Genomic DNA, 25,638 nt, shown 5'->3' with positions numbered 1-25,638 from the left:
TTTTTTTTTTTTTAATAAATCCCCAGGGGCTTACATAGTGCCTGGCACATAGTAGTTGCTTAATAAATTCTTGACTTTGAGCAACTTTGAGCAATTCTTGACTTAAAAACTTGACTTTGAGCAACAGACTAAGTAAGAATTTAAACTTAGTTCTAATTTCAGCTTTGGAAAAGTGCTCTGTAACCCTAGGGTAGAGCACTTAATCTCTGTTCCTTCCTTTGGTGGAGGCAGCTGCAGCCAGAAAGATTGGATTGACTATTTAGTGAATTTTTAACCTTGGAAGCAGGATGATTAATCCCATCTCAGTGTTATAGTAGGATCTGTGAATCAAAGTATGCTTTTCACCGGTGTCTTTGAAAAATCTTAGGGCTCTTTTGAACCAGAGAGCAAAAGTTGGAGGCAACATGTTGAGGGAAAGATTGCTGGACTTGAAGTCACAGGCCTTAAATTGGAATCCCAGTTCTCTCATTATGTGTGATCTTGGGCAAGTCACAGCCTCTCAGGGCTTTAGTTGCTTATCTATGCAGTGATGGAGTTGGACTAGTAGACCAATCAATCAATAAACATTTATTAAGCACCTACTGTGTGCCAGGCACAAAAGGAGGCAAAAAGATATTAAGTTACCTTTCCAACTCTAAATCTTTGAAGTTAATACCATACATCTCCCTAAAACAATGTCATCCCCAATGTTTTCCCATAAGCCCTTTGTTTTAAAAAGGATTGAGTTGTTAGACATTCTGGGTGCCTAATAAGTAGATGCTTGATAAATGTTTATTGAATTGAAGTTATGTAGTAGAAAAGAACTCTGGATTTGGAGTCCATGGCCTGAGTTTGAATCCCAGCTCTGTTGATTTATTGCCTGTAAAGTCTTAGGCAAATTCCTTAACCTCTCTGGGCGCTTCTTCGTCAGTAAAAGGAAGGGTTTGGACAAGATGGCCTTCTGAGGTCCCTTTCAGCTCTTATCTATCGTCCTCTGACCTCTGAGGTCCCCTCCATCTCTTAAATCTATGCTCTATGAAGTTTGAGTCATTTCTCCAGCTTGCTGAACTTCTCTCCCTTCCAGGAGAACTTAGTGATGTGACTCCTCTGGGGAGAACATCTGTTCTCTCTCAGTCCCATCCGTCTTCTTAGGGCATGGGGTGTGGGGTAGTTGGAGAGAATGCTGCGGCTTTCAGTTTAGTTGGGTAGTAAAAACTGTTCGGATACTGCACAGAAAGTAGGTGCAGCTTTTCCCTTTCTTCTCCTGTTTTTAAAACCCTACGTCTTTCCTGTTGTTCATAGCTCAGGGCACCATTCCGACCCATCACAACAGATGGGAGCTGCAGCTCTGGCTGTTTGTGTTGCTATGGTGAGAACTTCCCTCCCACAGGCATGAGCTCCTTTTTGATCTGCTTCCTATTGGGCAGGGGCCCCACTGACCAGTCCAGTGGTGCAGCTGATGCTTGTTCCTACCTTGATAAATTGAAGGGCCGAGGGCCTCCTGAGAAGACTGAATTTATACCCTTCTAGCACTAGGGGTGTGCTTTCTAATCAAAGTGAGAACGGTTGGAGGGAGAAATTCTGATATGTTTGGTGGGGAAACCTTGTTATTGTCTGGGTTTAGTGGCTGGAAGACCGAGATCCACCAGTGTCAGTTTGGTGCCTTTTGGTACTAATTGGCTAAAAGAGAAAATGATAAAACAACAACAACAAAGCAATTCCCGGTGCCTTGAGATATACAGGTTCCTTGGAATTTTGTTTTGTTTTCCTTTCACCTACCTCCCCTTGTTAAAGGTACCTTGTGGTCTTTGGAGCAGAGGAGAGAGAGAGAGAGAGATATGTAGCTTGGCCTTGTCAGTTTTGCTAGTTGACCCTGTAGGGAAGCATCATGTTGCAGTGGAAAATGGGCTGGATTTGGACCCTGAGCATCAGACATATTCCCTGGGTGATCTTGGGCAAATCTTAACCTCTGGGCCTCCGGTTCCTCAGCTGTAAGAGGAGAGTGTTATAGTAGATAATTTCAGAGGTCTCTCCCATCTTTATATCTGTGGTCATAGGAGAGGCAGCGTGGCATAGGGTTCTTTTTCTTTTTAAATTATCAGGGTTGGGGAACCTATGGCCTCCAGGCCACATGTGGCCCTCTAGGTCCTCAAGTACAGGCCTTTGATTGAATCCAAACTTCACAGAACAAATCCTCTTAATAAAAGGATTTATTCTGTAAAATTTAGACTCAGTGAAAAGGCTGTACCCAATACCTAGAAGGCCTCTTGAGGCCACAGGTTCCCCAACCCTAAATTAAATAACATTTTTTTTTCCTAGTTAGTAAAGACAATTTTTAACATTCATTTAAAAAAAAATTTGAGTTCCAAATTTTCTCCCTCTCTTTCTCACCTCCCCCCTTTCTGAGACAGTAAGCCATTTGATATAGATTATACATGTTCAGTCAGTGGCACAGGGTTCTTAACAGGGTCCATGCATTTTTAAAAATATTTGGATAGCTATATTTCAACATGTTGGCTTCCATAACAGGTACAGGGGTCCATGTCTTTTTTTTTTTTTTTTTAAAGTGTGATGACTATATTTCAACATAATTGGTTTCCTTTGTAATCCTGTTTTTTTTGTTTTGTTTTGTTTTATGCATCTAAAAACATCATCCTGAGAAAGAGTCCCTCTCGCACGACTGCCAGTTGGGGTCATGACACAAAAAAAGGGTAAAGAACCCTTGGCATAGGGGATAGAGACGTCCATTCAAATTCTGCCTCTGACTCATATGGACTTTGTGATCTCAGATCAGTTCATCTCTTAGTACTCCCAGACAACCCTCTAACAATATAAATTACAGAGATGGTAATGACCTGCACTGGAAGGCATTTCCTCATGTGGAAGTTCCTTTTGTCATGAAATCACAGATCCAATCCCTGTTCTTTTCCCAAGCCTTATTCTATGATTTCAATGGAATGGTTTTTACAAGTAACTCCATAAGGCTACCTAGGCTTCCCAGTTTAGTGATAGGACTGACAAGATACCTTTTTTATCTCTCTCTCTCTGTCTCTCTGTCTTTCTCTTTTTTTTGGTGAGGCAATTGGGGTTAAGTGACTTGCCCGGTGTCAAGTGTCTGAAGTCATATTTGGACTCAGGTCCTCCTGACTCTAAGGCCAGTGCTCTATCCACTGTGCTACCTAACTGCCCTTCATGAGATAGAAAGACTTATGTCAAAATCCCAGCACTAACCCAGACATCTGTCAATTTCCATGGGGAATTTATTGCCTGAATAACAAACCTTGAAACAGTTTTAGCTTTATAGCCCTGAGTGGTTTTATTTTCATCATTAAAGACAGTGGGAGAAAAGGGCCAAGTTTTTTCAGGTTCTTGGTTCAAGGGTGGACATAAATAAAAGAAGACTCTAGAAAATTGTAAGTCTTGTGCTCACATGAAATCATTTTGTTTTGGAAAGTGGCTATATTCATGTTCTTGCCCTCCCCTCAAAAAACCAGATCAAGTAAAGATTAATCAATTCCAGAAAGAAACATCTCATATCATGGTTACAGTCTCCTGTTCACACCTTAGGGTAGGCAGATAAAATAATTTTTTTTACCCAAGCCTTTTCTGTGGTAGTCACAACTAGCCAAATTCTTGGTCTTCTGCTCTAACCAGTGAGCAGGGAATTGGCCTATATCAGTGGTTCTCAAAGTATGATCCGGGGATCTCTGAGATCCTTTCAGGGGTCCTCAGGATCAAAGTTATCTTTATAATAATAATTAAATGATTAAATTTCTAATACATATTGATAGCTATAATGCCCATAAACAAAAGCTCCCTGGAGGGTTCTCAGTAATTTTTAAGAATATGAAGGAATACAAAGGACTTACAAATATGTATTGTATGGTTTCACATATATATTTATTTCAGATGTTGGCCTTCTCTGATGTGGAGTTCTAAGGAAGGAAGGGAGGGATGAAGACAACTTGGAACTTAAAAAAGAGCTCAAAAACAAGGAGTATAAAGGGGTCCTAAGACCAAAAAATTTGAGAACCACTGCCCTAGATCAGTGGTATCAAACTCAGATAGAAACGGAGCCCACTAATCCATCCAGAAGGATCCTTGCAAGCAGCATATTCACTGTTTTAAAATGTGATGGTATTTATGATTTGTTTTGTTAAATATTTCCCCATTACATTTTAATCTGGCTCTGTGGCACAGCTCAGCCCTAAATGACATTTAAAGTTCCTTCCCTCCTGTGAGCAGTGTAGGTTCAGATGGCTCATCCTTGTTTTCCATTGATGGAAAACAAAGCACAAAAAAGGGGTTGTTGTTTTGTTGCTGTTCATACTTCTTGTCACCAATGACATCATGGGTGAATTGGACTTAAGTGAGGCAGAGTTGCACAAAGTTGTCAGCCTCTCTCTTTATGAGTCATTGAAGTCCAGTGGCAGGACGAAAGGCAGGACAACTGGCAGCGGCCCAGGATGCAGTGGGTGACCTTGGAGTCTTTGTTGTCTGACCAAGCTCTAAGCCTTACACATTGCCTGCTTCAGAGGCCTACATCGCCGTTGAAGCAAATTGTTCTCATCTGCCCATTCCACTGGAGGAAGTCTTCACATGCTTGGGGTAGACATCCCCCTAACTCACAGACGGGTTTTAGGCCTGTAGGTTACCTCCACCTGGTTTAACCGATCCGCTGAGACGGTTTACCGAGGGGTGGCGTCCGCACATGCTACAGCTTCCCGGAGCCACAGGTGGACACCAAAGACGGATGGGCAGCCCTGAAAAAGGCACAGCTTCTCACCAGAAGTGCTGGTTCTACCTGAACACCTCATACAACCTTGAAAGAGAGGTATTGGACCTATTGAAGACCCTGCAGTGAGTCAGAGAGTCGAGTGACCTGTCACAGTCCTTGAATTTCTGGTCACTTGCTAAACTCTCCAAACCACTTTGCCCCTGGAAGGCTTTGTTATTGTTCAGTTGTTTCAGTCATGTCCAACTCTTTGTATGCCCATTTGGGATTTTCTTGGCAGAGATAGTGCAGTGGTTTGCCATTTTCTTCTCCAGATCATTTTACAGATGAGGAAATTGAGGCAAACAGGGTAAAGTGACTTGCCTAGGGTCACACAGCTAATAAGTATCTGAGGTTGGATTTGAACTCGGGAAGATGGCCCAGCACTCTATCCTTGGTGCCACCTAGCTGTCCCCTGGAAAGCTTTACTTGTACCTAAATCTTGGAAGATTTGATAGCATTTTTTACATGTTTGAAATGCTTTATGAACTACTCTTCTGCTTAAGAGTAGTGCCAGTCAGTTTCCTTATCTATAAAAAAGACGGAGTTGGACCAGATGGCTTCTGAAGCCCGTTCCAACTTTAGGTCTGTGTTCTTAGGGCCTGCATAGACACTGAACTGTGGAAGGAAGGCTTGGCCAAGGACCATCCACTCCGAAGATCAGTGGCAGAAATTGGAAGGGGAGCTCAAAAACGTCTGATTTCTTGTTTGCTGAGAGTTTAGTCTTTTGATGGTTCTTATTTCATGAGACTTCTAAATAATAAAGACTAATTTTTCCCCACTCCTGATTAGACTCTCTTCTACCTAGAAGCCAGCGCTGGGGTATCCCTTACCTCTGAGACCTGATTTGGAGTAGCCATTAATAGTTCCTTCTCTGTGCTATCTTTCAGGTAGACTCAAATACTGCAGTGACAGATCAATTTATGAACATAGCTGGACAGCAAACCATGCCTGCCTCACCTCAGTGCAGGTGTAGATCTGTTTTCCCTTCTTTCATCAGAGAAGTCAGTGGAGCCATTGCAATGGTGGATCTTCTCAAAAAATCCTAGAATGTCCAACTTCCAACTTAGGAGTACTCTTAGAGGTCATTACAGAGAGGTAGCTCGTCAAAATAGATTGAGACCCAGGCTTGAATCTTGCATCTCCTCTCAGCTATGTGACCTTGGGCAAGCTGTTAACCTTGATGAATCTCAGTATCCCCATCTGTAAAATGGAAATAATGATACCTAGAGTACTTACTCTGTAGTGATGAGGATCGAAATCCTGGTTCTGCCATTTACTGGCTTTGACTTTGTCCACTTAAGTTCTCTGGCCCTCAGCTTCCCCATCTGTAAAGTGAAGGGGTTGAATTTGATGCCTTCTAAGGCATCGTCCAACTCTAGATCTCTGATCCTAGTAAAACACCTTGCAAACCTTAAAGTGCTAGGTACGTGTTAACCATTATTATCTAGTTGACTCATTTTAATTTTAAGGACCCTGAAGTTGGATAGGTTAAGCAAATTCTTAAGGTCACACAGTGAGTGAATTACAAAACCAAAACCAGAATTTGAGTGTCCTGGCCCTCAGTCTAACGCCTTTCCCATGTACCCTGTCATGGTCATGTCCCACAGTTAATGAATTTCAGACATGGGCAGGATGTGGGGCATGGTTGTCAAATCGTCCATTGCTGTCTGGCAAAGTTACATTTGTACCTTTCCCAGCTCATATGCTTAATTTGCAGTGAAAATGTGACCTGGCTGAGACACTTAAGTGTGCCTGCCTAGCAGGGGTGCCAAAAAAGATACTAGATTTAAGGTTCTGAGATTGTGGGAGGACCTTCTTGATCAAAAGAATAATTTGGTGTATTGTTTTCTGTCTCCATAGCTTTTAAATTTCAGCATCAAAGCCTCAAGGAAGTGTGTAATTTTCTCTTTGGGATTGCCCCAGTGGTAAGATTGCCAGAGGTATAAGATGTTGAGCTTATTTTATTTTGCCAGGCCTCAGTTTCCCTGCTTGTGAAATCTGGAGCACTTTTTTTTTTAAATAAATCTGTTCTGAGTTTTGTATGTGCAGAGTATGACTTCCTAACATGATTTGCTTTGATTTGCTCCTTTTCTTCCTCTTTATTATAGTTCAGTGTTCTCTTAATCAGGGCTTTCATTTTTTTGGAAGGGGCCCTCCTTCATCCTTCTGCCAGTTGAAGGCCTTTTTTGCTGCTGCTGTTCTTCCTCGCTCCTACTGACAGTAGATATCATGAACCCAAGTTGTGATCCAAGCAGCTTTTCCTCTGCAGGGAGAGGCCTGGGTAGGTGGTGTGTAATCTGTACTGTCCACAGGCATTGAGGTGGATTGGACAAAGCACGGGACTTACACCATGAAGACATTGGTTCCTTCCTTTCTTTAAGAAAACAAAACACAAAAACATCAAAACATTTTTAAATGATCAAAATATGGAAGGTGCTAGGCATGGGAGGATATGAAGATGAAGTATTTCAACAGGAGCCTCAAGGATCATATGTGTGTGTGTATGTGTGTGTGTGTAGAGGGGGTTATGGGGGGAAGGGGGAGTAGAATACCTACACAGACAAGTGTAGTACAAAGTAGAAAGTAAAGAGAGGAAAAGGAGAGATTCACATCAAGTACTTTGTCTAAGTTGGAGGAGGGAGTGATCACTTTAGACCAGCTGTTCTCAAACTTTTTGGTCTCTGGAGCCTTTTACAACTCTTAAAAATTATTGAGGACCCCAAAGAGGTTTTGTTCGTGTGGGTTATATCTGTTGATATTTATGGGGTTAGAAATGAAAACTAATGTTTTTAAAATATATTTATTAATTCCTTTGAAATAGTAATAAACCCATTACATGTTAATATAAGTAGCATTTTAAAAAATAAAAATGGTTCCATTTTCCCAGATAAAAAAATTTTAAGAGAGGAGTGGGATTATTTTACATAATTTTTGCAAATTTCTTTAGTGACTGGCTTAAAAGAAGACAGCTGGATTCTTACATCTGATGCATTCAGTCTTTTGCAATATGTTGTTCTGGTTGAAGTATATGAAGAAAATCCAGCCTCACACAGATAAGTAGTTTAAAAAATGGAAGATTATTTTAATAGGCAAATAATGCCTTAGTTTTATTATGAAAGTAGTTTTGACTTCACAGATTGCCTCTACCCCCACTCCCTGAAAGGGATTTTCAAGAATCCTTAGGGAACTGTGGACCATACTTCTGAGAATCTGCTTTAGACTGTAGGGAGACAGGGGCAGGTTTGGCACCTTTATTAGACCTTGAAGGCAGAGATGAAAAATGGGTGGTTTTCAGTCCTAAGAAACTGGTCTTTGGGAATATACAGAGATAGGGGATAGGATTGGGGCTGGGTGAATAGATTTGGGCAACATCCGCATAGAGGGTAACAGATAACACCTAATTCTGTTTAGCTAGTTAAGATGAACCTAGATAGGACACTTCTGAGCCTCAGGTTCCTTATCTGTAAAGTTGGGACAGTAACGCTTATATTAACCACCTCCCAGTATATTTGTGAGGTAGCTAGGTGGGTCAGTGGGTGGAGCTCTGGCCCTTGAGTCTGGAACACCCAAGTTCAAATCCCGTCTCAGACACTCTAGTCACTTACCCTCTGTTTATCTTAATCCACTGAAGAAGGAAATGACAAACCACTCTGATATCTTTGTCAAGAAAACCCCATGGATAGTATTGGTGTGTAAAGGTCCATGGAATCACAAAGAGTTGGACACGACTGAACAACAACAGAAAGTATATTTGTGAAGAAAGCCAGTTGTAAACTGTTACCTCCTATACAATTCTAAGTCATGAGTGGTTAATGTAAATATTAGAGTAAGACTTATAATAAATTAAATAAAATTTAAATCAGTTAAGGTAAGATTGTTGTCTCTCCTCTTGAGGAGGGATCAAGAGTTTGGGGAACAGTTTGACAAGAACGTAGAGTGCTTGAAAAGGGCATGAATAAGGCTGGAAAGGTAAATTGGATTTGAATTGTGGAGGGTCCCAAATGCTTGACTGAGGTGTTTGTATTTTATATTGTAGACATGAGAAAGCACTGAAGATTTTAAGCATTCGAGTGACGTGGTAGAATCTATGTATTAGAATGATATTGTGATAGCTCTGTGAAAGATGAACTGGATAAAGGAGAGATCAGGGGCAGGGAAGCACACATCAGACAAGAGATGATGAGGGCCTGAACATGGGTTTGGATACTGGTGGAGAGGAGAGGAGAGGATAGATTTGAGATGTGGAGGGAGGACTGATAGCTTCATTTGGCCTTACTCTGTTTACTTATTTACTCTTCAGCTGACCAGGACTACTTCCCTGAATTTGATGTGCTGTCCCTGATTCCTGTTCATTTGTTTCCCTCAGGGCCTTGGATGGGACTGCCTTTTCATCCTGCCTTTTAGAATTCTCCAAGATGCTTTTCCAACTACGATGCCCCTCCCCCTCCCCTCCATATAATGTAGAATGAACATAGATTTTTGTTCATTGAAAAAAAATTTAATACAAAATAAAAAATAAATTAGCACTCCCCACCATCACCAAGAAAACATATTAGAGGAGAGTAAGAACACTTTGGAAGGGCTGATTTATTTTCTATTTAAAATTAAAAAATTTCAGTGAACAAAAATCTTATTTTTTCTTCCTACCTTTCCACTTCCTTCCCCATGGAGGGGGGGATACCCCAAACCTTTATAACAGACATTCAGTCAAGCAAAATAAGTTCCCTTGTTGCCCATGCTCCACAAATACACACACACACACACACACACACACACACACACACACACACACACACATAGAGTGAGAGAGAGAGAGAGAGAGAGAGAGAGAGAGAGAGAGAGAGAGAGAGAAAGAGAGAAAGAGGTAAGTAGCATTCATCACCAGAATGCTCCTTAAATTTTTTTCAGAGTATTTCATCTAGTTCTAAGTATTGATCTCATCACACCCTACTGTTATGCTAATCTGTGACTAAGTCTGATCTCCTTAGTAGAATAGTATAGAAGATGATTTAATAGCTGTAAATCTGGCTATTGTTATCATCCTATGTAGCATGTACAACAAGCCTGTCTTTAAAAACATAAATTTTCTGTTTTTAATTGTCAGCTTAATCTTTTGATTTGTTTTGCTTATGAGAGATAGCTTGGTATAGTGTGTAGAGAGTTGGCCTCTGACCCAGGAAGCTGGCATCAAGTTCTGCCTGTGACGTATGTACTTTGTGACCCTGGGCAGAAATCCCTTAACCCCTCTGTGCTCTACGCTGCCCTGTAAGACTTAGTTGCAGAGAATATGCTGACCCGCATTGCTTGGTGGAGTTTGCAGGAGTTCCTTATACTAATGAAATCATAGGTCCAGGACATTCTAAGGTTGGCAAACCACATACATGATGTAATTTGATATGATTCTTATAGCTGCCCTCTTAAGTAGGTGCTATTACCACAGAGTACAAAATTGAGGTTGAGAGAGAGGGTCTTGCCTAGGGTCATACTGCTACTTCTGAGGCAGGATTTGAACTCAGGCCTTCCTGTCTCCAAAGCCAACTCTGTGCCCTGTGCCACCTACTTGTCTTTATTTTCTTTTGTTATAACTTAATCTATATTTTGATGTCTCTCTCCCATCCCTCCTTCCCAGAGAGCCATCTGTTAGAAAAAAAAGAATTGAAAAGAGGAGGAGATCAAATAATTCAATAAGACTCAAACAACCTTTTGAAAAAAATATTTCGTGCAGTGTTTCAATGCCGCTAATCTTTCACCTCTGCCAAGGGAAGGGGAGGGGGGAAACGAACATTTATTAAGTAACTGCCATGTGCCAGGCATTATGCTAAGTGCTGTTTACAAATGTTTGAACCCTGTAAGGGAGGTGCTGTTATTATCCTCATTTTACAATTGAGGAAACTGAGGCTTGCCCAGGGTCCCACAGCTAATAAGTGTCTGAGACTAGATTTGAACTTGGGTCTTCCTGACTCCAGGCTCAGTGCTCTAAGCACTGTACTACTGTCTAGCTACCTGAAGGGATGGGGTAGCCTAGGGAAATGTGCTTTCTCTTATCTTTTCTTTGGGGCCAACTTTGGCCTTTATAATTTCATAGTTTTCAGTTTTGGTTGTTTATACATCACAGTAGTCATTGTTAGATTGATTTTCTGGTTAAGCTTCCCTTACTTCGCATCAGTCTTATCTAAGTCTTTCTCTTCAATCACATTTATTCCCTTTCTTTTACTGTAGACCCCAGAGCACCTCCACGTATCTGGTGCCACCCTGATAAATCACTATGTAGTCATTGGACACCTGGGCACAGAGTAGTTGCTGCCAAGCCTCAGTGTAATGTTAAATAGCTGAGAGCCTATAACACAATGTTTTCAGGGGTTGCTGTTGTTATTTAGTCATTTTTCAGTTGTGTTCGACTCTTTGTGACCCCTTTTGGGGTTTTCTTGGCAAAGATACTGGAGTGGTTTGCCATTTCCTTCTTCATCTCATTTTATAGATGAGGAACTGAGGCCAGCAGGGTTAAGTGATTTGCCCAGGGTCACAAATCTGAGGCCAGATTTGAACTCAGGGAGATGAGTCTTCCCTACTCCAGGCCTTTCACTCTATCTACTGTGCCACCTAGCCGCCCCAGGGTTTAGAGGTGCTCATTAAAGGTTACTTGGGTGAATAGAGAGCTGGGCTTGGGGTCTGTAAGAACCGAGTTCATATCCTGCCTCAGGCACTAGTCGTATGACTTAACTTTTCTTGGCCTTGATTTCCTCATCTTCAGAATGAGGTCATTGAGGTCCAGCTTTAAGTGTAGGATTCCATCTGCCCCTTTTCAGAGGCTGGCACGTAGGTGGCACAGTGCCAACATAGGCAAGCCTTCACTCCAGAAATTCCTTCAGTCCTACAGGAAATCTCAGTAGCCTCTATTACAATGCTGTTTCCTTGCTGGAAGACTTCCTCAGCACTTGAAGCAGGGTTCCATTTTTACTCAGACATAGCCCTCTTGGAGTCTAAAGTGGATAAACTCACAGACCGGATAAACTCTTGTCTCTGTGAGGAAGGAACAACTTAATCTCTATGGATTTTTCATCCTTGGGATGGAGGAACAAAATTGTCCTAGCAAGGGATTGCAAGTGGTTGATCTTGGACATTTAAATCAAATTACTTTTTTTCTTCTCCTGGAATAACAACAGCAATAACAACAATTATTATTATTATAGCTAGCATTTATATAGTTCCTGCTATGTGCTAGGCACTGTGCTAAGCCCTTTACAGATATCATCTCATTTGTTCCTCACAACAATCCTGGGAGGTAGGTGTTATTTTTGTCCCCATTTTACAGTTGAGGAAACTGAGGCAGAGGTTAAGAGATTTACCCAGAGTCCCACAGCTAGTAAATATTTGAAGACGGATTTGAACTCATGTCTTCCTTACTCCAAGTCCAGTACTCTATCCACTGGACCACCTGAAGACAGCTAGGTGGTACAGTGGATGTTGCTGAACTTGGGAGTCAGGAAGTCTTGAGTTCCAAAGGTGTCTGTAGACACCTGCCACCTGTGTAACCTGGACAAGTCCCTTAACCTCTCTCAGCCTTAGTTTCAGCTATAAAATTGAAATAGTAATTGCACCTTCCTCACAAAGTTGTTGTGAGGGTGAAAATAACAATAACAACAACAACAATGAGCTAGCATTAATACAGTGCTTTTAAGATTTGCAAAGTGCTCTATCAATATTATTTCATTTTATCCACACAATAGCCCTGGTGGTTAGGTGCAGGATTAAATGAGATGGCTTGTGAAGCACTTTGCACTCCTTAAAACATTTTTTAAATGCTAGCAGTTAGATATTCTCCTGGAGTTTTGGTCTTTGGTGCAAGCAAGACTATTCAAAAACATGCAAAAGAGGTAGATTGGCTTGATGTAGAGGCTAGTGAGCCAGAATGCTTTGTAGGGATCTTGTCCCTTTGTCTGCCCTAGCCTCAAAAAACCTGCACTGCTAATGGTTCATCCATTTTTTTCTGGATTTGTTCTGGCCCAGGTTAAAGTTCTCCCCTGTGACTATACCTACTCATTTGCCCCACCTTGACTGCTCCTTTTTAAAAATGCTTTATTGATGCTTTTTGGGTTTTATTCATTCTTACGGCCTCCACCCATTCTGCACAGTGAATCTTCCTTTGTAATAAAGATTTTTTTTTTTGTAGTTCAGCAAAGCCATTGAACCACTTTAGTCTTGTCTGACAACATCTTACACATTCAGTGCACACATTGGAGAACTGTCTCAAGTGAAAAGGAGGGAGATGCATTTTCTGATCTATTCCCTGGGGCTGAAGAGGGTCATAATTACACACTGTTCAATTTTATTTTGTGTTTTGCCGTTTTATATTGTTGTCATCTTGTACATATTGTTTCCTGTTTGTGTGTACTTAACTCAGAATAAGTTTATGAATGAATGAATTTATGAATGAAAAAGTGTTTATTAAGTGCTTACTACGTACTTAGTATTGGGGATACAAATAGAGAAGCTGAGTAATCTCTTCTTTTAAGGAATTTATATTCTAATGGAAAGAGGCTACACACTTTGGGGATTGGTGGCCTTGGAGAAAAGTTACCTGGAAAGTCACCTGAATGGCAAGTAGGGGTTTACCTTGTAGATTATTAACATACCTGGTCTGAGAACAATGGCCGAAGTGATTTGATCAGGGTTAGTACATAGCCTAGAAGCCAGGAAGACCTGTGGAAATCTTACTTCATACACATTTAACTTGTGACACCCTCGAGAAGTCACTTAGTTCTTCATTTATAAAATGGAGGTGATAATACAGTAATAGCACCTAGCCCCAGCTTGTTGTGAGAATCATGTGAGATAACATATGAAACGCATTTTTCAAACCCGAAAAGTGTTTTTATCAATGTTTTTTGTTCATTCATTTCAGTCATGTCTGACTCTTTGTGTCCCCATTTGGAGTTTTCTTGCCAAAGATACTGAAGTGGTTTGCCACTTCCTTCTCCAGCTCATTTTACAGATGAGGAAACAGGCCAACAGGGTTAAGTGACTTGCCCAGGATCACACAGCTGCTAACTGCCTGACTCCAGGCCTACTGCTGTATTCGTTGTGCCACCTAGCTGTTCTTTATCAACATTAGTTATTATTATTAATAATAATCTTATTTATGCCTTTCTCTTAGACTTAGTGCCTGAAAAATAGCGATGTAGCTCCATACAGAGTTTGTACTTGTAAAAAAACAAAACGAAACAAAATTGTGTGCACGTGCCTTGCTCCAGCTGGGGAGACAGGAAACTGTGGCTCACTCCTCTGCTTTTCACTATTGTGCCTTTTTAGTATAACCAAGCCACTTGATTTCTTCTTGTCTTAGAGTTTTTATTTGTGAAATGGTCTTACACCTTCTAATGTCAGTTAAGGATTGGGGTGTGAAAATTTGTATGGAAATCTAGTTAACTGCCCACCAGAATTTGGGGTATAGAAGGCAACCCCCAAAATGTATTTAGATCAAACGAGTTGCCCCTTTCTCCTTTCCCCCAGGTTATTGGGCATGCCTTTTATTGTGGACCTGATTTAGGGTAGCCATTGTTTTAGATTAGATCGAAGATAGAGAGTTTGTGAAATGGTTTGAACTGAGATTAGAATTTTACTGTGATAAGACAACTGAGGGAACAAGAATCTATGGATTAAAAAGAAAAAGGCTGGTCAGGAGAGAAGAGTCCAATAAAATTCCTTTTTTTTTTTTTTTAAAGGCAGTTGGGGGTAAGTGACTTGCCCAGGGTCACACAGCTAGTAAGTGTCTGAGGTCATATTTGAACTCAGATCCTCCTGATTCCAGGGCTGGTGCTCTATGCACTGCGCAGCCTGGCTGCCCCTAAGTCCAATAAAATTCTGTTGAAAACAGTTTCTAACGTGGGAGTTTAGAGGCTCATAAATTTAAGTAAAGCTGGAAAGGAACTGCAGAGCCCATCTGGTCCAACCCCTGTATTTTACAGATGAAAAAACTGACTCTTAGGGAGGTTGATCACATAGGTAGTAAAGTATCAGATGTGGGATTTGCAGTCACAATCCTCAGTTCTCTTTCACTTGTGCCACAGTTTTATTGTTCAGTTTTGTCTGACTCCTTATGACCCCTTTTGAGGTTTTCTTGGCAGATATTGGAGTGGTTTGCCATTTCCTTATCCAGCTCATTTTACAGAGGAGGAAACTGAGGCAAACAGGGTTAAGTGACTTGCTTAGGGTCACACAGCTAGTGTCTGAGGCTGATTTTGAACTCAGGTCCTCCTGACTCCAGTCCCAGTACTCTATCCACTGTGCCACCTACCTGCCTTTATTGTTCAGTTGTTTTCAGTCACACAGTTAGATTGGTCTTGATATAAATAGTGTTACTGGATTCATGCCTGGGGCCTTTCCAGCTTGGGAATTCCTTCCTTCCTCATCCCTGTTTATTAATTCCTCTTTTCTTTCAAGGTTCAGTTTAGGCACCACCTTCTCTTTGCTGCCTTCCTCCATACCCCTTTGCCCAAAGTGTTTTTTTTTCTCCTCAGACTTTCCTAGGGTACTTTGTCTAAATCATTCTTTTGCCCCTATCCCAGTATAGCTTGTATTATATACTTCTGTGACTACAACCTATGTCCCTACAATAGACTAGACATACGCTGAGGGCAAAGATAGTAATTTTTCATCGTTGTATAAATGCCTTGCACATAATAGGCAGCTAATAGATGTTTGTGGTATTGACATGAAATGAAGGTACTCAAATGAGGGCCTAGTAGCTAAAGCCTCCTTTTAGGCGTAGGGCAGACCTTGGAATTATGCTCCTCTCCCCCTCCCCAGCCCCCCACCCTCCACCCCCCAGCTTGCCACCCACAGTGATACCCATCGTGATTGACTCCTCAGCTGAAATGAAAAGCAAGCAAGGTCTTGGAGATCCATCTCAGGCCCCATGGACAGCACACCCTGTGCCTTTTCCCTTTGAAAATTGTGCTTAATGAAGTGAATCTCCAAGTGTGGTCTGGAGAGCATCGGTCTCTTGTGATATCATATTTTCACCTCCACATCTGCATCTTGGAAGAGTATCCTCTCTCCCCCAGCGTAGCCAGTGACATCTTGTTCAGACCTCTTAACTGCTCCCATGATTTAAAGCTGTAGTTTAACTCCCTCTTTTGTGTGTGCATCCAAATCTGTGATTTCTTCCTTATAGGAAACAGCAACATGTCACTAACTTAGAATTATCTGAGGTTATGAGAAATTAAATGGTTTATTCACGGTTACACTATGTATGTCAGGAGTAGGACTGGGAAATTTAGGCATTCCTGACTCTAAGGTCACTTATCTATATACTTTGAGAAGGGAAGCACATTTCAGAAAGACTTGAGTTTGAAACGTGCCTCAGACATTTACTACCAATATGACTCTGTGCAAGTCATTACAATGAGAGAAAAAAAAACATTTATTGGTCTTACTCTGTACAGAGTAAGTACAGTAAGTACAGTTAAGCCCTGAGGATACAAATAGAAAAGCAGAATCTTCCCAAAGATCTTACTTTTGATAAAGAGAGATAACACATAGAAGAAAATTCAGCTGCACTGTCTTGAAAATGTAGTAGTAACAGGAAATAACTTCTCTGAACCTCCTTTTCCCCATCTGCAAAATGTGAGTAATAACTACATCTCCCTCACAGGGTTGTTGGGTTTAGATGAGATAGTATATACAAAGCACTTTGAAAACCACAAAGCCTATATAAATGTCAACTGGTACCATTGCTGTTGTCCCTGGCCAAAGCAACCCACTTGGGAGTGGGAAAAGGGATGCCATATTTGCCTTCTGAGAGTTGACAAAGGGCAGACTGTGTTGGTGTTATGTGAATAAATACAGTAATGCTTATACTACAGCGATATTCTGTAATCTGAATAATTTATAATATTTAATTTTAAAATACTGGCGCCTCATCAGAAGCAGCACTATGATAAACATTCATTCCAGTGAGCTTTTTTTTTCTTTTTTCCTTTTTTTTTTTTTTTTAAATAGTGGCCATCGGGGGAATCCTTGGAATCTGTCTCCTGTTCCACAGAAATTGTTTAATGAATCGATCAATAGGTGGGAGATGCTGTAAATTTAGTAGTGACTGGTGGACGGGAGCAGGAGGTGTTACCTTTTTTGGTGTGCTTATAATTCAGCCTAGGAAATTCTACCTTGTGAAGCATAGCCTTCATTCATTCATTCATTATCTCGTTCAAATGTTTATTGAGTTCCTACTGTGTACTAGGGCCTGAGTATTCATTCAGTGGTAAGGGGCAGCCTGGCCACAGGAATTTTTTTGAGCCCTGGTCATGAGATTTAATGAGAGATCCTTATATCCAGTTATTTTTTAGGTATTTTTCTGATATATACTTGATTTTGGTCAATTATTGTGGCAGTAGTCTGAAATGGAGGCCTACACAGACTGACAGGCACTAGTCAGCCTCCCCTCCTAAAGAGGCATCTTTGTAACTCAGCTGATCTCTAGGGATGTGGAGCTCAATTAAGACCAGCCCATGTCCTTTGATTTGATTCAACAAATATTTGTTAAATGTACTTTATTTACTCTGAGGACCAGTGTGGTATAGGGAAAGAAGGAAAGAAAGCAAGCAGGAATTAAGCACTTATTAAGCACTTATTATGTTCCAGACACTGTGCTAGGTGTCACTTTACAAGTATCTCATTTGGTCCTCACAACAATCATGTGAGGTAGGTACTCTTTATTATCTCTTTCACAGATGAGAAAACTGAGGCAGACAGAGGTTAAGTGACTTGCCCAGGGTCATATGAGCTAGTGTCTGAGGACAGATTTGAGCTCCGGTTTTCTTGACCGCAGGCTCAGCACTTCACGCACTGGGCCACCTAGCTGTATTGAATAGAAAGCTAAACCTCTTAGCTTAACTTAGTCTTTGTGAGCTGCCTAGAGTTAAGTGACTTGTCCAGGGTCATACGGACAATATAGCTCAAATCTGAACCAACTTCTTCCTTCCTAAGTTTCAGAGAAGGTGCTGACCTGCCTTAGTAGGAGAATCTTCCTTATTGAGGAGTTCTCCACACTAGTGAAACCATAGGTCCAGTCTCCCACCGGCCCTGCTTTATGTGCTAGGCACTCTGTAATAGGGGAGATAAGGGGACACAACTTGTACTGCCCTCTGGGGAGTAAAGGTTTAAAGCAAAGGTTCTTGAGGAGCATGCTAGGGGACCTTCAGTATGCTTTGAGTTATGTGGCCCTGACACTTACAGGTCTCCCAGTTATGTGGAATTGAGCCTTAAATAAACCACCTCTTAAATAAACCATCCTCACAGCAAAGAATAGTACTATTTGGTGAGCAAACCACTGAGGTTAGCTCAGAAGTGAACCAGAAATGTTTGTTAATCTACAGAAGAGCCTTGAACTTGGAAGCAGGTACCCATGAGGCAGTAAGGTGGGGCAGTGATAGACTGGGCCTGGAGTCAGGAAAACCTGGGTTTGCTTTGTATATATTTATTTGTTTGTATAAATTTGTTTGCATATTGTGTCCCCTGTTAGATTGTAAGCTTCTTTAGGGCAGAGACTATCTTTTGACTTCTTTTATAGTATCTGGGATATGGTAAGTACTTAATAGATGTTTATGGAATTGAATTTTAATTTGAGTTCAAAAGAGGCCTATATAATTACTAGCTGTGGGATTCTGAGCAAGTCATTTAACCTGTCGACCTGTTTCCTGAACTATAAAATGGAAGTAATAATGACTACCTACCTCCCAGGGTTGTCATGAGGATCCAATGAGATATTTGTAAAGGGTTTAACACAGTACCTAGCACAGAATCATAATCTTAATAAGCTTAATAATTTTTTCTTTCCTTCCATTCCCTCCCTCCCTTCTTCCTTCTTCCCTTCCTCCTTCCCTTCCTTTTTCCCTCCCTCCCTTTTTTTTCTCCGTTCTTCCTTCCCCAGCTTTGTTGCAGATGTTGCCTTTGAATATGAGAAATTATCCAATTCTTAATCATTTCATGTTGGTTGAATGGTATTAAAGAGCCCTTTGGGCATCTTAAATAATTTATTTGCAGCTCATTTGTTTTATGTGTTTGGAATTTTCAGGTAAATAGTAGAGACTTTTTTTTTTAACCTTCCTAAATTAGGCAAACCCTGATGGAGGCATGAGAGGATTTAGAACTGCAAGGAAACTTAGATGTCATTTAGATCAACTCCTATTTTATAGGTGAAGAAACTGGGTCTCAGAGAGAAGGGAAGTGACATATCAGGTCACAAAGATTATAAAAGGCTGGCTACAAGGATCCTAACTTCACCCAATTCAGCAAACATTTAACACCAAAGAAACCAAGACAGAACAAAATAAAAGTAAATCTGTTGACACCCTCTCTATATTTAGAGAAAGAGGAGCGGGAGCATCATAATCTATTCCTGATGACTTTGCTCCCCTCCATTTCAATTTTTGTTGGATTATTGAGGGCACTTATGGTTAGTGGAAAGGGGAATAGGTTCTTGGCACCAATGCTTTCACTAGTTTCTTTCTCTACTTGGCCTTTGGGTATAATTGTGCGTGATAGGGACGGTACTCCAGCACTGACTGATGTGAGAGTACCTGGGTTCACATCCTGCTTTTGACATTTGCTATTTAGTGTGACTTTGGGCAACTCACTTAACCTTCCTGGCTCATCTATTGGGTATTGGGCCACATGGTGTCCGAGACCCTTTCGGCACTAGATCTATGATCCTATATTTATATATGTACATATACATATATATGAATTATTTCAAAGCATTTTCCGTATATCTGAAGGTGAGTCTAAAACAGATTCTTTGCCCGGGGTCCGTGAACTTAATTTTTTTTTCTTTTAGTAACTCCTGTGTATTTAATTTTATATACATTTAAAACACTATTCTGAAAAGGGTTCCATAGGCTTCACCAGACTGCTAAAGGGGGCTATGACCAAAAAAAAGTTATGAACCCCTCATCTAAACAGCTTTTCAGAGGCTGCTTTACTACTCTTAAATTCTAAGACGCTACCACATTATTGGAAATTGAGCTACTCAAGTACTGTAGTTTTTCTCCATCTAGGGGAAGGAAAGGGAATACGCTTTTATATAGCACCTACACTGTGCTAAATCCTTTACAAATAACCCATTTGATCCTCACAACAATCCTTCGAGGTAGGTGCTATTATCCCTGTTTTATAGATGAGGAAAACCAAGGCAACTAGAAGTAAAATGACTTGCTCAGAGTCACACACACTAAACTGTCTCAGAGTGAGCTAGTCACCACACTGTGGTTCAGTGTATAGAGTGCTGAATTTGCAAGCCATAGGACTTCATCCCATCACTTCAACATAGCTATCTGTATTATCCTAAATAAATCACTTTACCCTACTGGGTCTCAGTTTCCTCATTGGCAAAATTAGAGAAGGTCCTTTCCCATTCTAAAAATATGATTTTAATCATCATTAGTTATCTTCTCATTAAGATAGGATTCCTTGTAATATAGTTTAAATCTCCATCCACAAGTCTTTATGAAATGCCTACTATGTGCCAGGCACTGCCCAAGGTGCTGGGTATACAAGTACAAAGAATAAAACAGCCCCTACTCACTCCCCTCGTTATGTTCTAATAAGGGAGACACTGAATGCATATGGACATAAATTAAAGTGAATAAATTCAGTTATACATAGTTAGATCAGAAGGAAGGAGAGCAGCCATTGGAGACATCAGGAAAGGCTTCATGCAGAAGTGCTTACGTTTTCATGTCAAAGGAATTGAGGGGCTCAGAGGAGAGAAGGAGAAAGTGCATGCCCTTCTAGGCTTCCAGTTTAGATACCTTGGCATTATCCTTGACTGCTCATTCCCCCTCATCCCAGATATCCAATCAGCACCAAATCTTGCCATTGTTTCCTTGTGTATCTTGCATCCTACCTCTTCTCCTTCCTCACAGACACTGTTACTACTTTAGTTCAGGCTCTCATCGCTTCTCACCTGCATTTTTTTTTTTGTTTTTTATTAATCAGTCTCTGTCTTTAGTCTCTTCCCCACTCCAGTCCGTCCTCCACGTACTCAATCATATCAGTCACGTCTGACTATTCATGTCCCCATTTGGGTTTTCTTGTTAAAGATGCTGGAGTGGTTTGCCATTCCACTTTTTACAGATGAGGAAACTGAGGCAAACAGGATGAAGTAACTTGCCCCAGGATCACACAACTATTGAGTGTCTGAGGCTATATTTGTACTCAGGAAGATGAGTCTTCCTGACTCCAGGCCCAATGCTTTATCCTATCTACTCTGCCACCCGGCTGCCCATGCTATACGCTGCTGCCCAAAGCGATCTTCCTTAAGTACAGATCTCACCCTGTCTCTTCCCTACTTGATCAACTTCAGTGGCTCCCTGTTGCCTCTAGGATAAAATTATAAACTCCCCTGTTTAACTTTTAAGGGTCTCCATACCCTGGCCCCAACCTCTTTTTGACATTCTCCCCTATCCCCTACACTCTGTGATCCTGTCCAATTGGCCTTCTCCTCTCCCTCGTATGCAGTGCTCTATCTCTCATTTATGTGCTTTTGGTCTGACCATTCCACCTTGCCTCCATTCCACTCCCTTCATAGAGTCCCTTTTTTCTTTTAAGATGCGTCTCATTTGCCACATTTTGCTTGAAACCTTTTCTGATTATATATATATTTATCAGAGAGTGCTACACATTTGTATCAGAAGAGGCTTCAAGCAAAACGTGGTAAAAGAAAAAAATGTGTAGCACTCTCTGATAAATATATAGTACGTACTGTAGAGCAGCAACTCATCTGTAATTAGCCTATTCTTAGATAGTTGCCCCGAGCACTAAGAGGTTAAGTGATTTTGTCTTGCCCAAGGTCACACAGCTAATAAGTGTCAGAAATCCACCTTGAACTGAGGTTCAGTCTTCTGAATGCCAGGGCTGACCTTCTATTCAGTACTCCATCTCACATCACCATCATTATTATTTAATTATTGTACTCCTACAAATGAACACACTGTACAGAGCCTTCCTATAGCATCATCATTTTGGCTTATTTGTAAATTTGTCTTTTCCTGTGTTGCTGGCAGTTTTTTTTTGTCTATTTGTTTTTAAAACAAAACCCCAGTTTGCTTCTCTCTCAACAAATTCTGCTGTCTCTGTCCTCTGGAGGATTTTTAGATGGAAAGACAGGAATCTGGATTTGAGTATGTGCTCTGTTGTTGGCAAATGTGGCCCCAGGGCGGAGGTGGGTTGGAGAAATAACCCACTGCCAAAACCTACACTTCGCCAAACCCCAAGTAAATGGTTTTCCCAAATATAGGACTAGGCCTTCAACCAGGCGTGCTAAAAATATTGCTTTTTTTCCCCCAGTTTGTAGGCTTAGCTTCCTCGAAGAATGAGTTTTGTAATTTTCAAGTACTGTTTTCATGAACTTTTCTCTCTGTTTCTGCATTAAAAATGGACATGGCAGGAACCCAAGGTCCAAGACTTAGGTCTGAGTGTGAAACTAAACAGATTGAGAAGGCCTGTCTCCAGTTCAGCCCTTAGCTTTATACATTTTCATGGAGATCTTTTTGTTAAATTTTTAAAAGATGGATTCATGAGATGTTTTTAAAGTACATTGAGGCCCTTGAAGGAAACTGCTGGTTATTGTACTTGTTAACTTGTAGCTGGGCCCATTGTAGATGGGCCGAATGGAAAACTAGGTAGAGGGCCTGCTTCCTTGACCAGAGGTCATCAGCACGTGCATGTACTGGCTGTGCCACCTTGGGCAAGTAAGTTAGCTTCTTAGTGCTCCAGACTACTCTTTTAAGACTAAAATGCAGAACAATTTTTTATCTACTTTGGTAGAGGGGATTCCTTACCAGGAGTAATATACTAGTATTTAGTATACTAGTAGTATACTAATAAAATCACAGGTCTAGACTTAAAAAAAAAAAGCCAAACTTCCACTTGAAAGTGAAGAACTAAAGTCTTTTTGTACTTGCCAGCTAGGTTGTTGTTGTTCAGTCATATCTGTATCAGATGCAGGAGTGGTTTGCCATTTCCTTTTCCAGATCATTTTACAGATGAGGAAACTGAGGCAAACGGTTAAGTGACTTGCCCAGGGTCACACAGCTAGTAAGATTTTAAGGCTGGATTTGAACTCAGGTTTTCCTGATTCCAGGCCTGGCACTCTATCCACTGTGGCACCTAGCTGCAGTCGTCCTGTCCCCCCTCCTCCCCCCCCCCCCCCCCCCCCCAGCTAGGTAATTGTTTCCATTCTCTACTTTTTTGTTTCTATTTTGTTTTCATTATAAAGTGAGTTATATTGATGCCTTTTGCCTTTGCATTATAGTTATTGGGGTAGGGACCCTTCTCTGTCTCTCTAGATTGACAAAGAAAAATAAGGCCAGACAGTGGCTTGCTTAGTGGATGGAGAGCCAGATGTCAAGTTAGGTCCCGTCAGCAAGCATTTATTAACTGTATACCATTTGCTGGGCTCTTTGCTAAGTCCTGGGGACACAAATACAGGCAGAAAGAAAGACAGTCCCTGTCCTCAAAGTGCTTATGTTCTAAAAGGGGAAGGTAACATATAAAAATTGAAAAAGTGCGAGGTAGCTTCTTGGGGCATTACAGAGAAAGTCTGTAGCATACTGTGGAGAGCAGTAAAGCCCTGGCTGGTTCTAGGAGGAATGAGCCAATCAGAGGGAGATGCCACAGGAGCAGAGGATGCTTCTGGGGGTATTGTTAAAGAATGTCCAGCTGTGTGATCTTGGGCAAATCAATTCTCTGAGACCATAAGTTGCAGAGAAGGTACCAATCTGCATTGGGTAGAGTAAGTTCCTTCGTCTGGGAAGTTCCTCTTACACAGGTCCTATTCTGTCCCTTCCTGATGGAGTGAATGTTTGTCTCTAGTGTATGCACGCGTGTACACACACACACACACACACATACATACCATCCATTCCATACACACATTTTGTCACGAGGGAGGAGATGTATTTTAATATCTCATCTCATCTCAGGGCCCTTCATTGGTTTTTCACTTATACGGTATTTACTTTTGTTGTTCCTTTCATTTACACTTTTGTAGTCATTGTGTATGGTGTGTATGTGTGTGCTTTCCGTTTGTATCAGTCCATACGAATCTTCCCTTTTTTTTGGAATTTCTCATATTCATCATTTCTTATTGCACAATAATGGTCTCTTAAATGGTTCATTTAACATAATTTTGCAGCTATTCTTCAATTGGTACACGGTTACTCCTCCCTGTGTCTCCTACCCCCCCCATTCTTTGATACCATCAAGTGCTGCTATAAGTATTCTTTTCTATTTTACTTTGTTTGCTGTAACCTAAAGCAGATTGTGCTGGGCTTCCAGGTAAATAACTCAGTAAGGGGTTTCCGACTCCTGCCTGGCCAGTCACCTGCTCATGGAGCAGTTATATAACCTGTGAAATCTCCTCCATCATAAGCCAAATTATGGAATTCTGATACTTACAACCCTTCTTTTCCCTATAGAGACACATACACTGGGCAGTATGTAAGATATCAGCAATGTGGCCCTACCACCAGTGCCCCCGGCAGATTTTCAGCTGGGTGAGGCCTTGTAGTATAAGTGGAAATAGCATTGGGCTTTGAAGCCAGGTGACGTGGGTGTGAGGTCCATTTGGGCCACTTACTAGCTCTGTGTGTTTGACTTTGGGCAGTTAATTTTGGTAAACACTTAGTAAGCACCTACTATGGGACAGGCCCTGTGTTAAATGTTGGATGAGGTACTTGGGCAAGGTTCCTTTGCCTAGGCCCCAGGTTCTTCATCTGTTAATTGGGATTAAGGATACTTGTACCAACTACCTCTCAGGGTTCTTGTGAAATAGTAACATTTATTAAGCCCTGCTATATTCCAGGCACTGGGGATAGAAATACAAAGAATGGGATCATCCCTACACACAAGAAGCTTAACATTTTAAGAGGGGAAACCACAAAAGACATATATAAAAATGTACATAGTATAAATACAAAGAGAATAAAGTACTGAAGGGTTATGTCGGATGAAAACAACCATTCACATTTATAAAGTAATTTTCCCTAGGGTACAAATGACTGCTATAGATTTAACTTTAAAAAAAATTATTGATACTCTTTTTTATTTTTGGCATAATTAGAACTGCCCAATCCTTCTCCTATCTCCTTCATAGAACCCCACCTTGTAACAAACAAGTACATTAAAGCAAAATAAATCAGTCCACTGATCATGTATGAAAATATGTGCCTAATTCTGTACCTAGGGCCTGTCACTCTTTGTCCAGAAGATGGGAGAGACATGCTTCACTTTTGGTCTTCTGAAGTAATGAAGCTTACTGCATCAGAGTGCTGAAGGCTTTTAATGCTGTTTTGCTTTATATTATTGTGAACACTTATAAATTATTTACCTACTTCTGTGTACATTACTCTGCATCAGTTCGTATTAGTCTTCTTATGCTTCTCTGCATTTTTCATATTCGTCATTCCGATACATTCATATACCACAGATTTTGCATCCAGTCCCCATTTGATGGGCCTCTGATTTTGCTTTATAAAAGTTTAACTTATCCAAATTAATCTGTAATTGGTAAGGTTGGACCAAATGATTTGTAAGGCGCCTTCTATCATGGCAATAGCTATAACTAATATTTATGTAACTCTTTAAGGTTTTCAGGTTGTATCCCTTACATTATCTCATTTAACTCATACTTGGGCATGGGTTGGATCTTTTATTTTTGCACTTCAACAATTATAAGTTATGTGATTTGACAGATTTTGGGGGGAGGGATTTTTCTTCAGTATAGACTACTCCTAGCTTCTGCCTCCCAGTGTTCTCCCCCAGTTGCCAGAACCTGTAGCAGGGGTGGGGAACCTGGGGCCTTGAGGCTGTGTATGGCCTTCTAG

The 25,638-nt window shown here is 40.9% G+C and overlaps 1 protein-coding gene across 1 annotated transcript in view; it reads left to right on the top strand.

Annotated features, from left to right (window-relative positions):
- Positions 1 to 4,690: 4,690 nt before the first annotated feature.
- TRAM2 (translocation associated membrane protein 2) overlaps positions 4,691 to 25,638 on the top strand; it is an 86,852-nt gene continuing 65,904 nt past the window's right edge. Inside the window, exon 1 of the mRNA XM_027840289.1 lies at positions 4,691 to 4,813. Coding sequence (XP_027696090.1) covers positions 4,691 to 4,813 — 123 coding nt within the window. The remainder of the gene's footprint in view (positions 4,814 to 25,638) is intronic.

This window comes from Vombatus ursinus, unplaced genomic scaffold (genome assembly GCF_900497805.2).
Source record: "Vombatus ursinus unplaced genomic scaffold, bare-nosed wombat genome assembly UNPS02004698.1, whole genome shotgun sequence".
Lineage (NCBI taxonomy): Eukaryota > Metazoa > Chordata > Mammalia > Diprotodontia > Vombatidae > Vombatus > Vombatus ursinus.
This window is presented reverse-complemented; position numbering and strand designations above follow the sequence as displayed.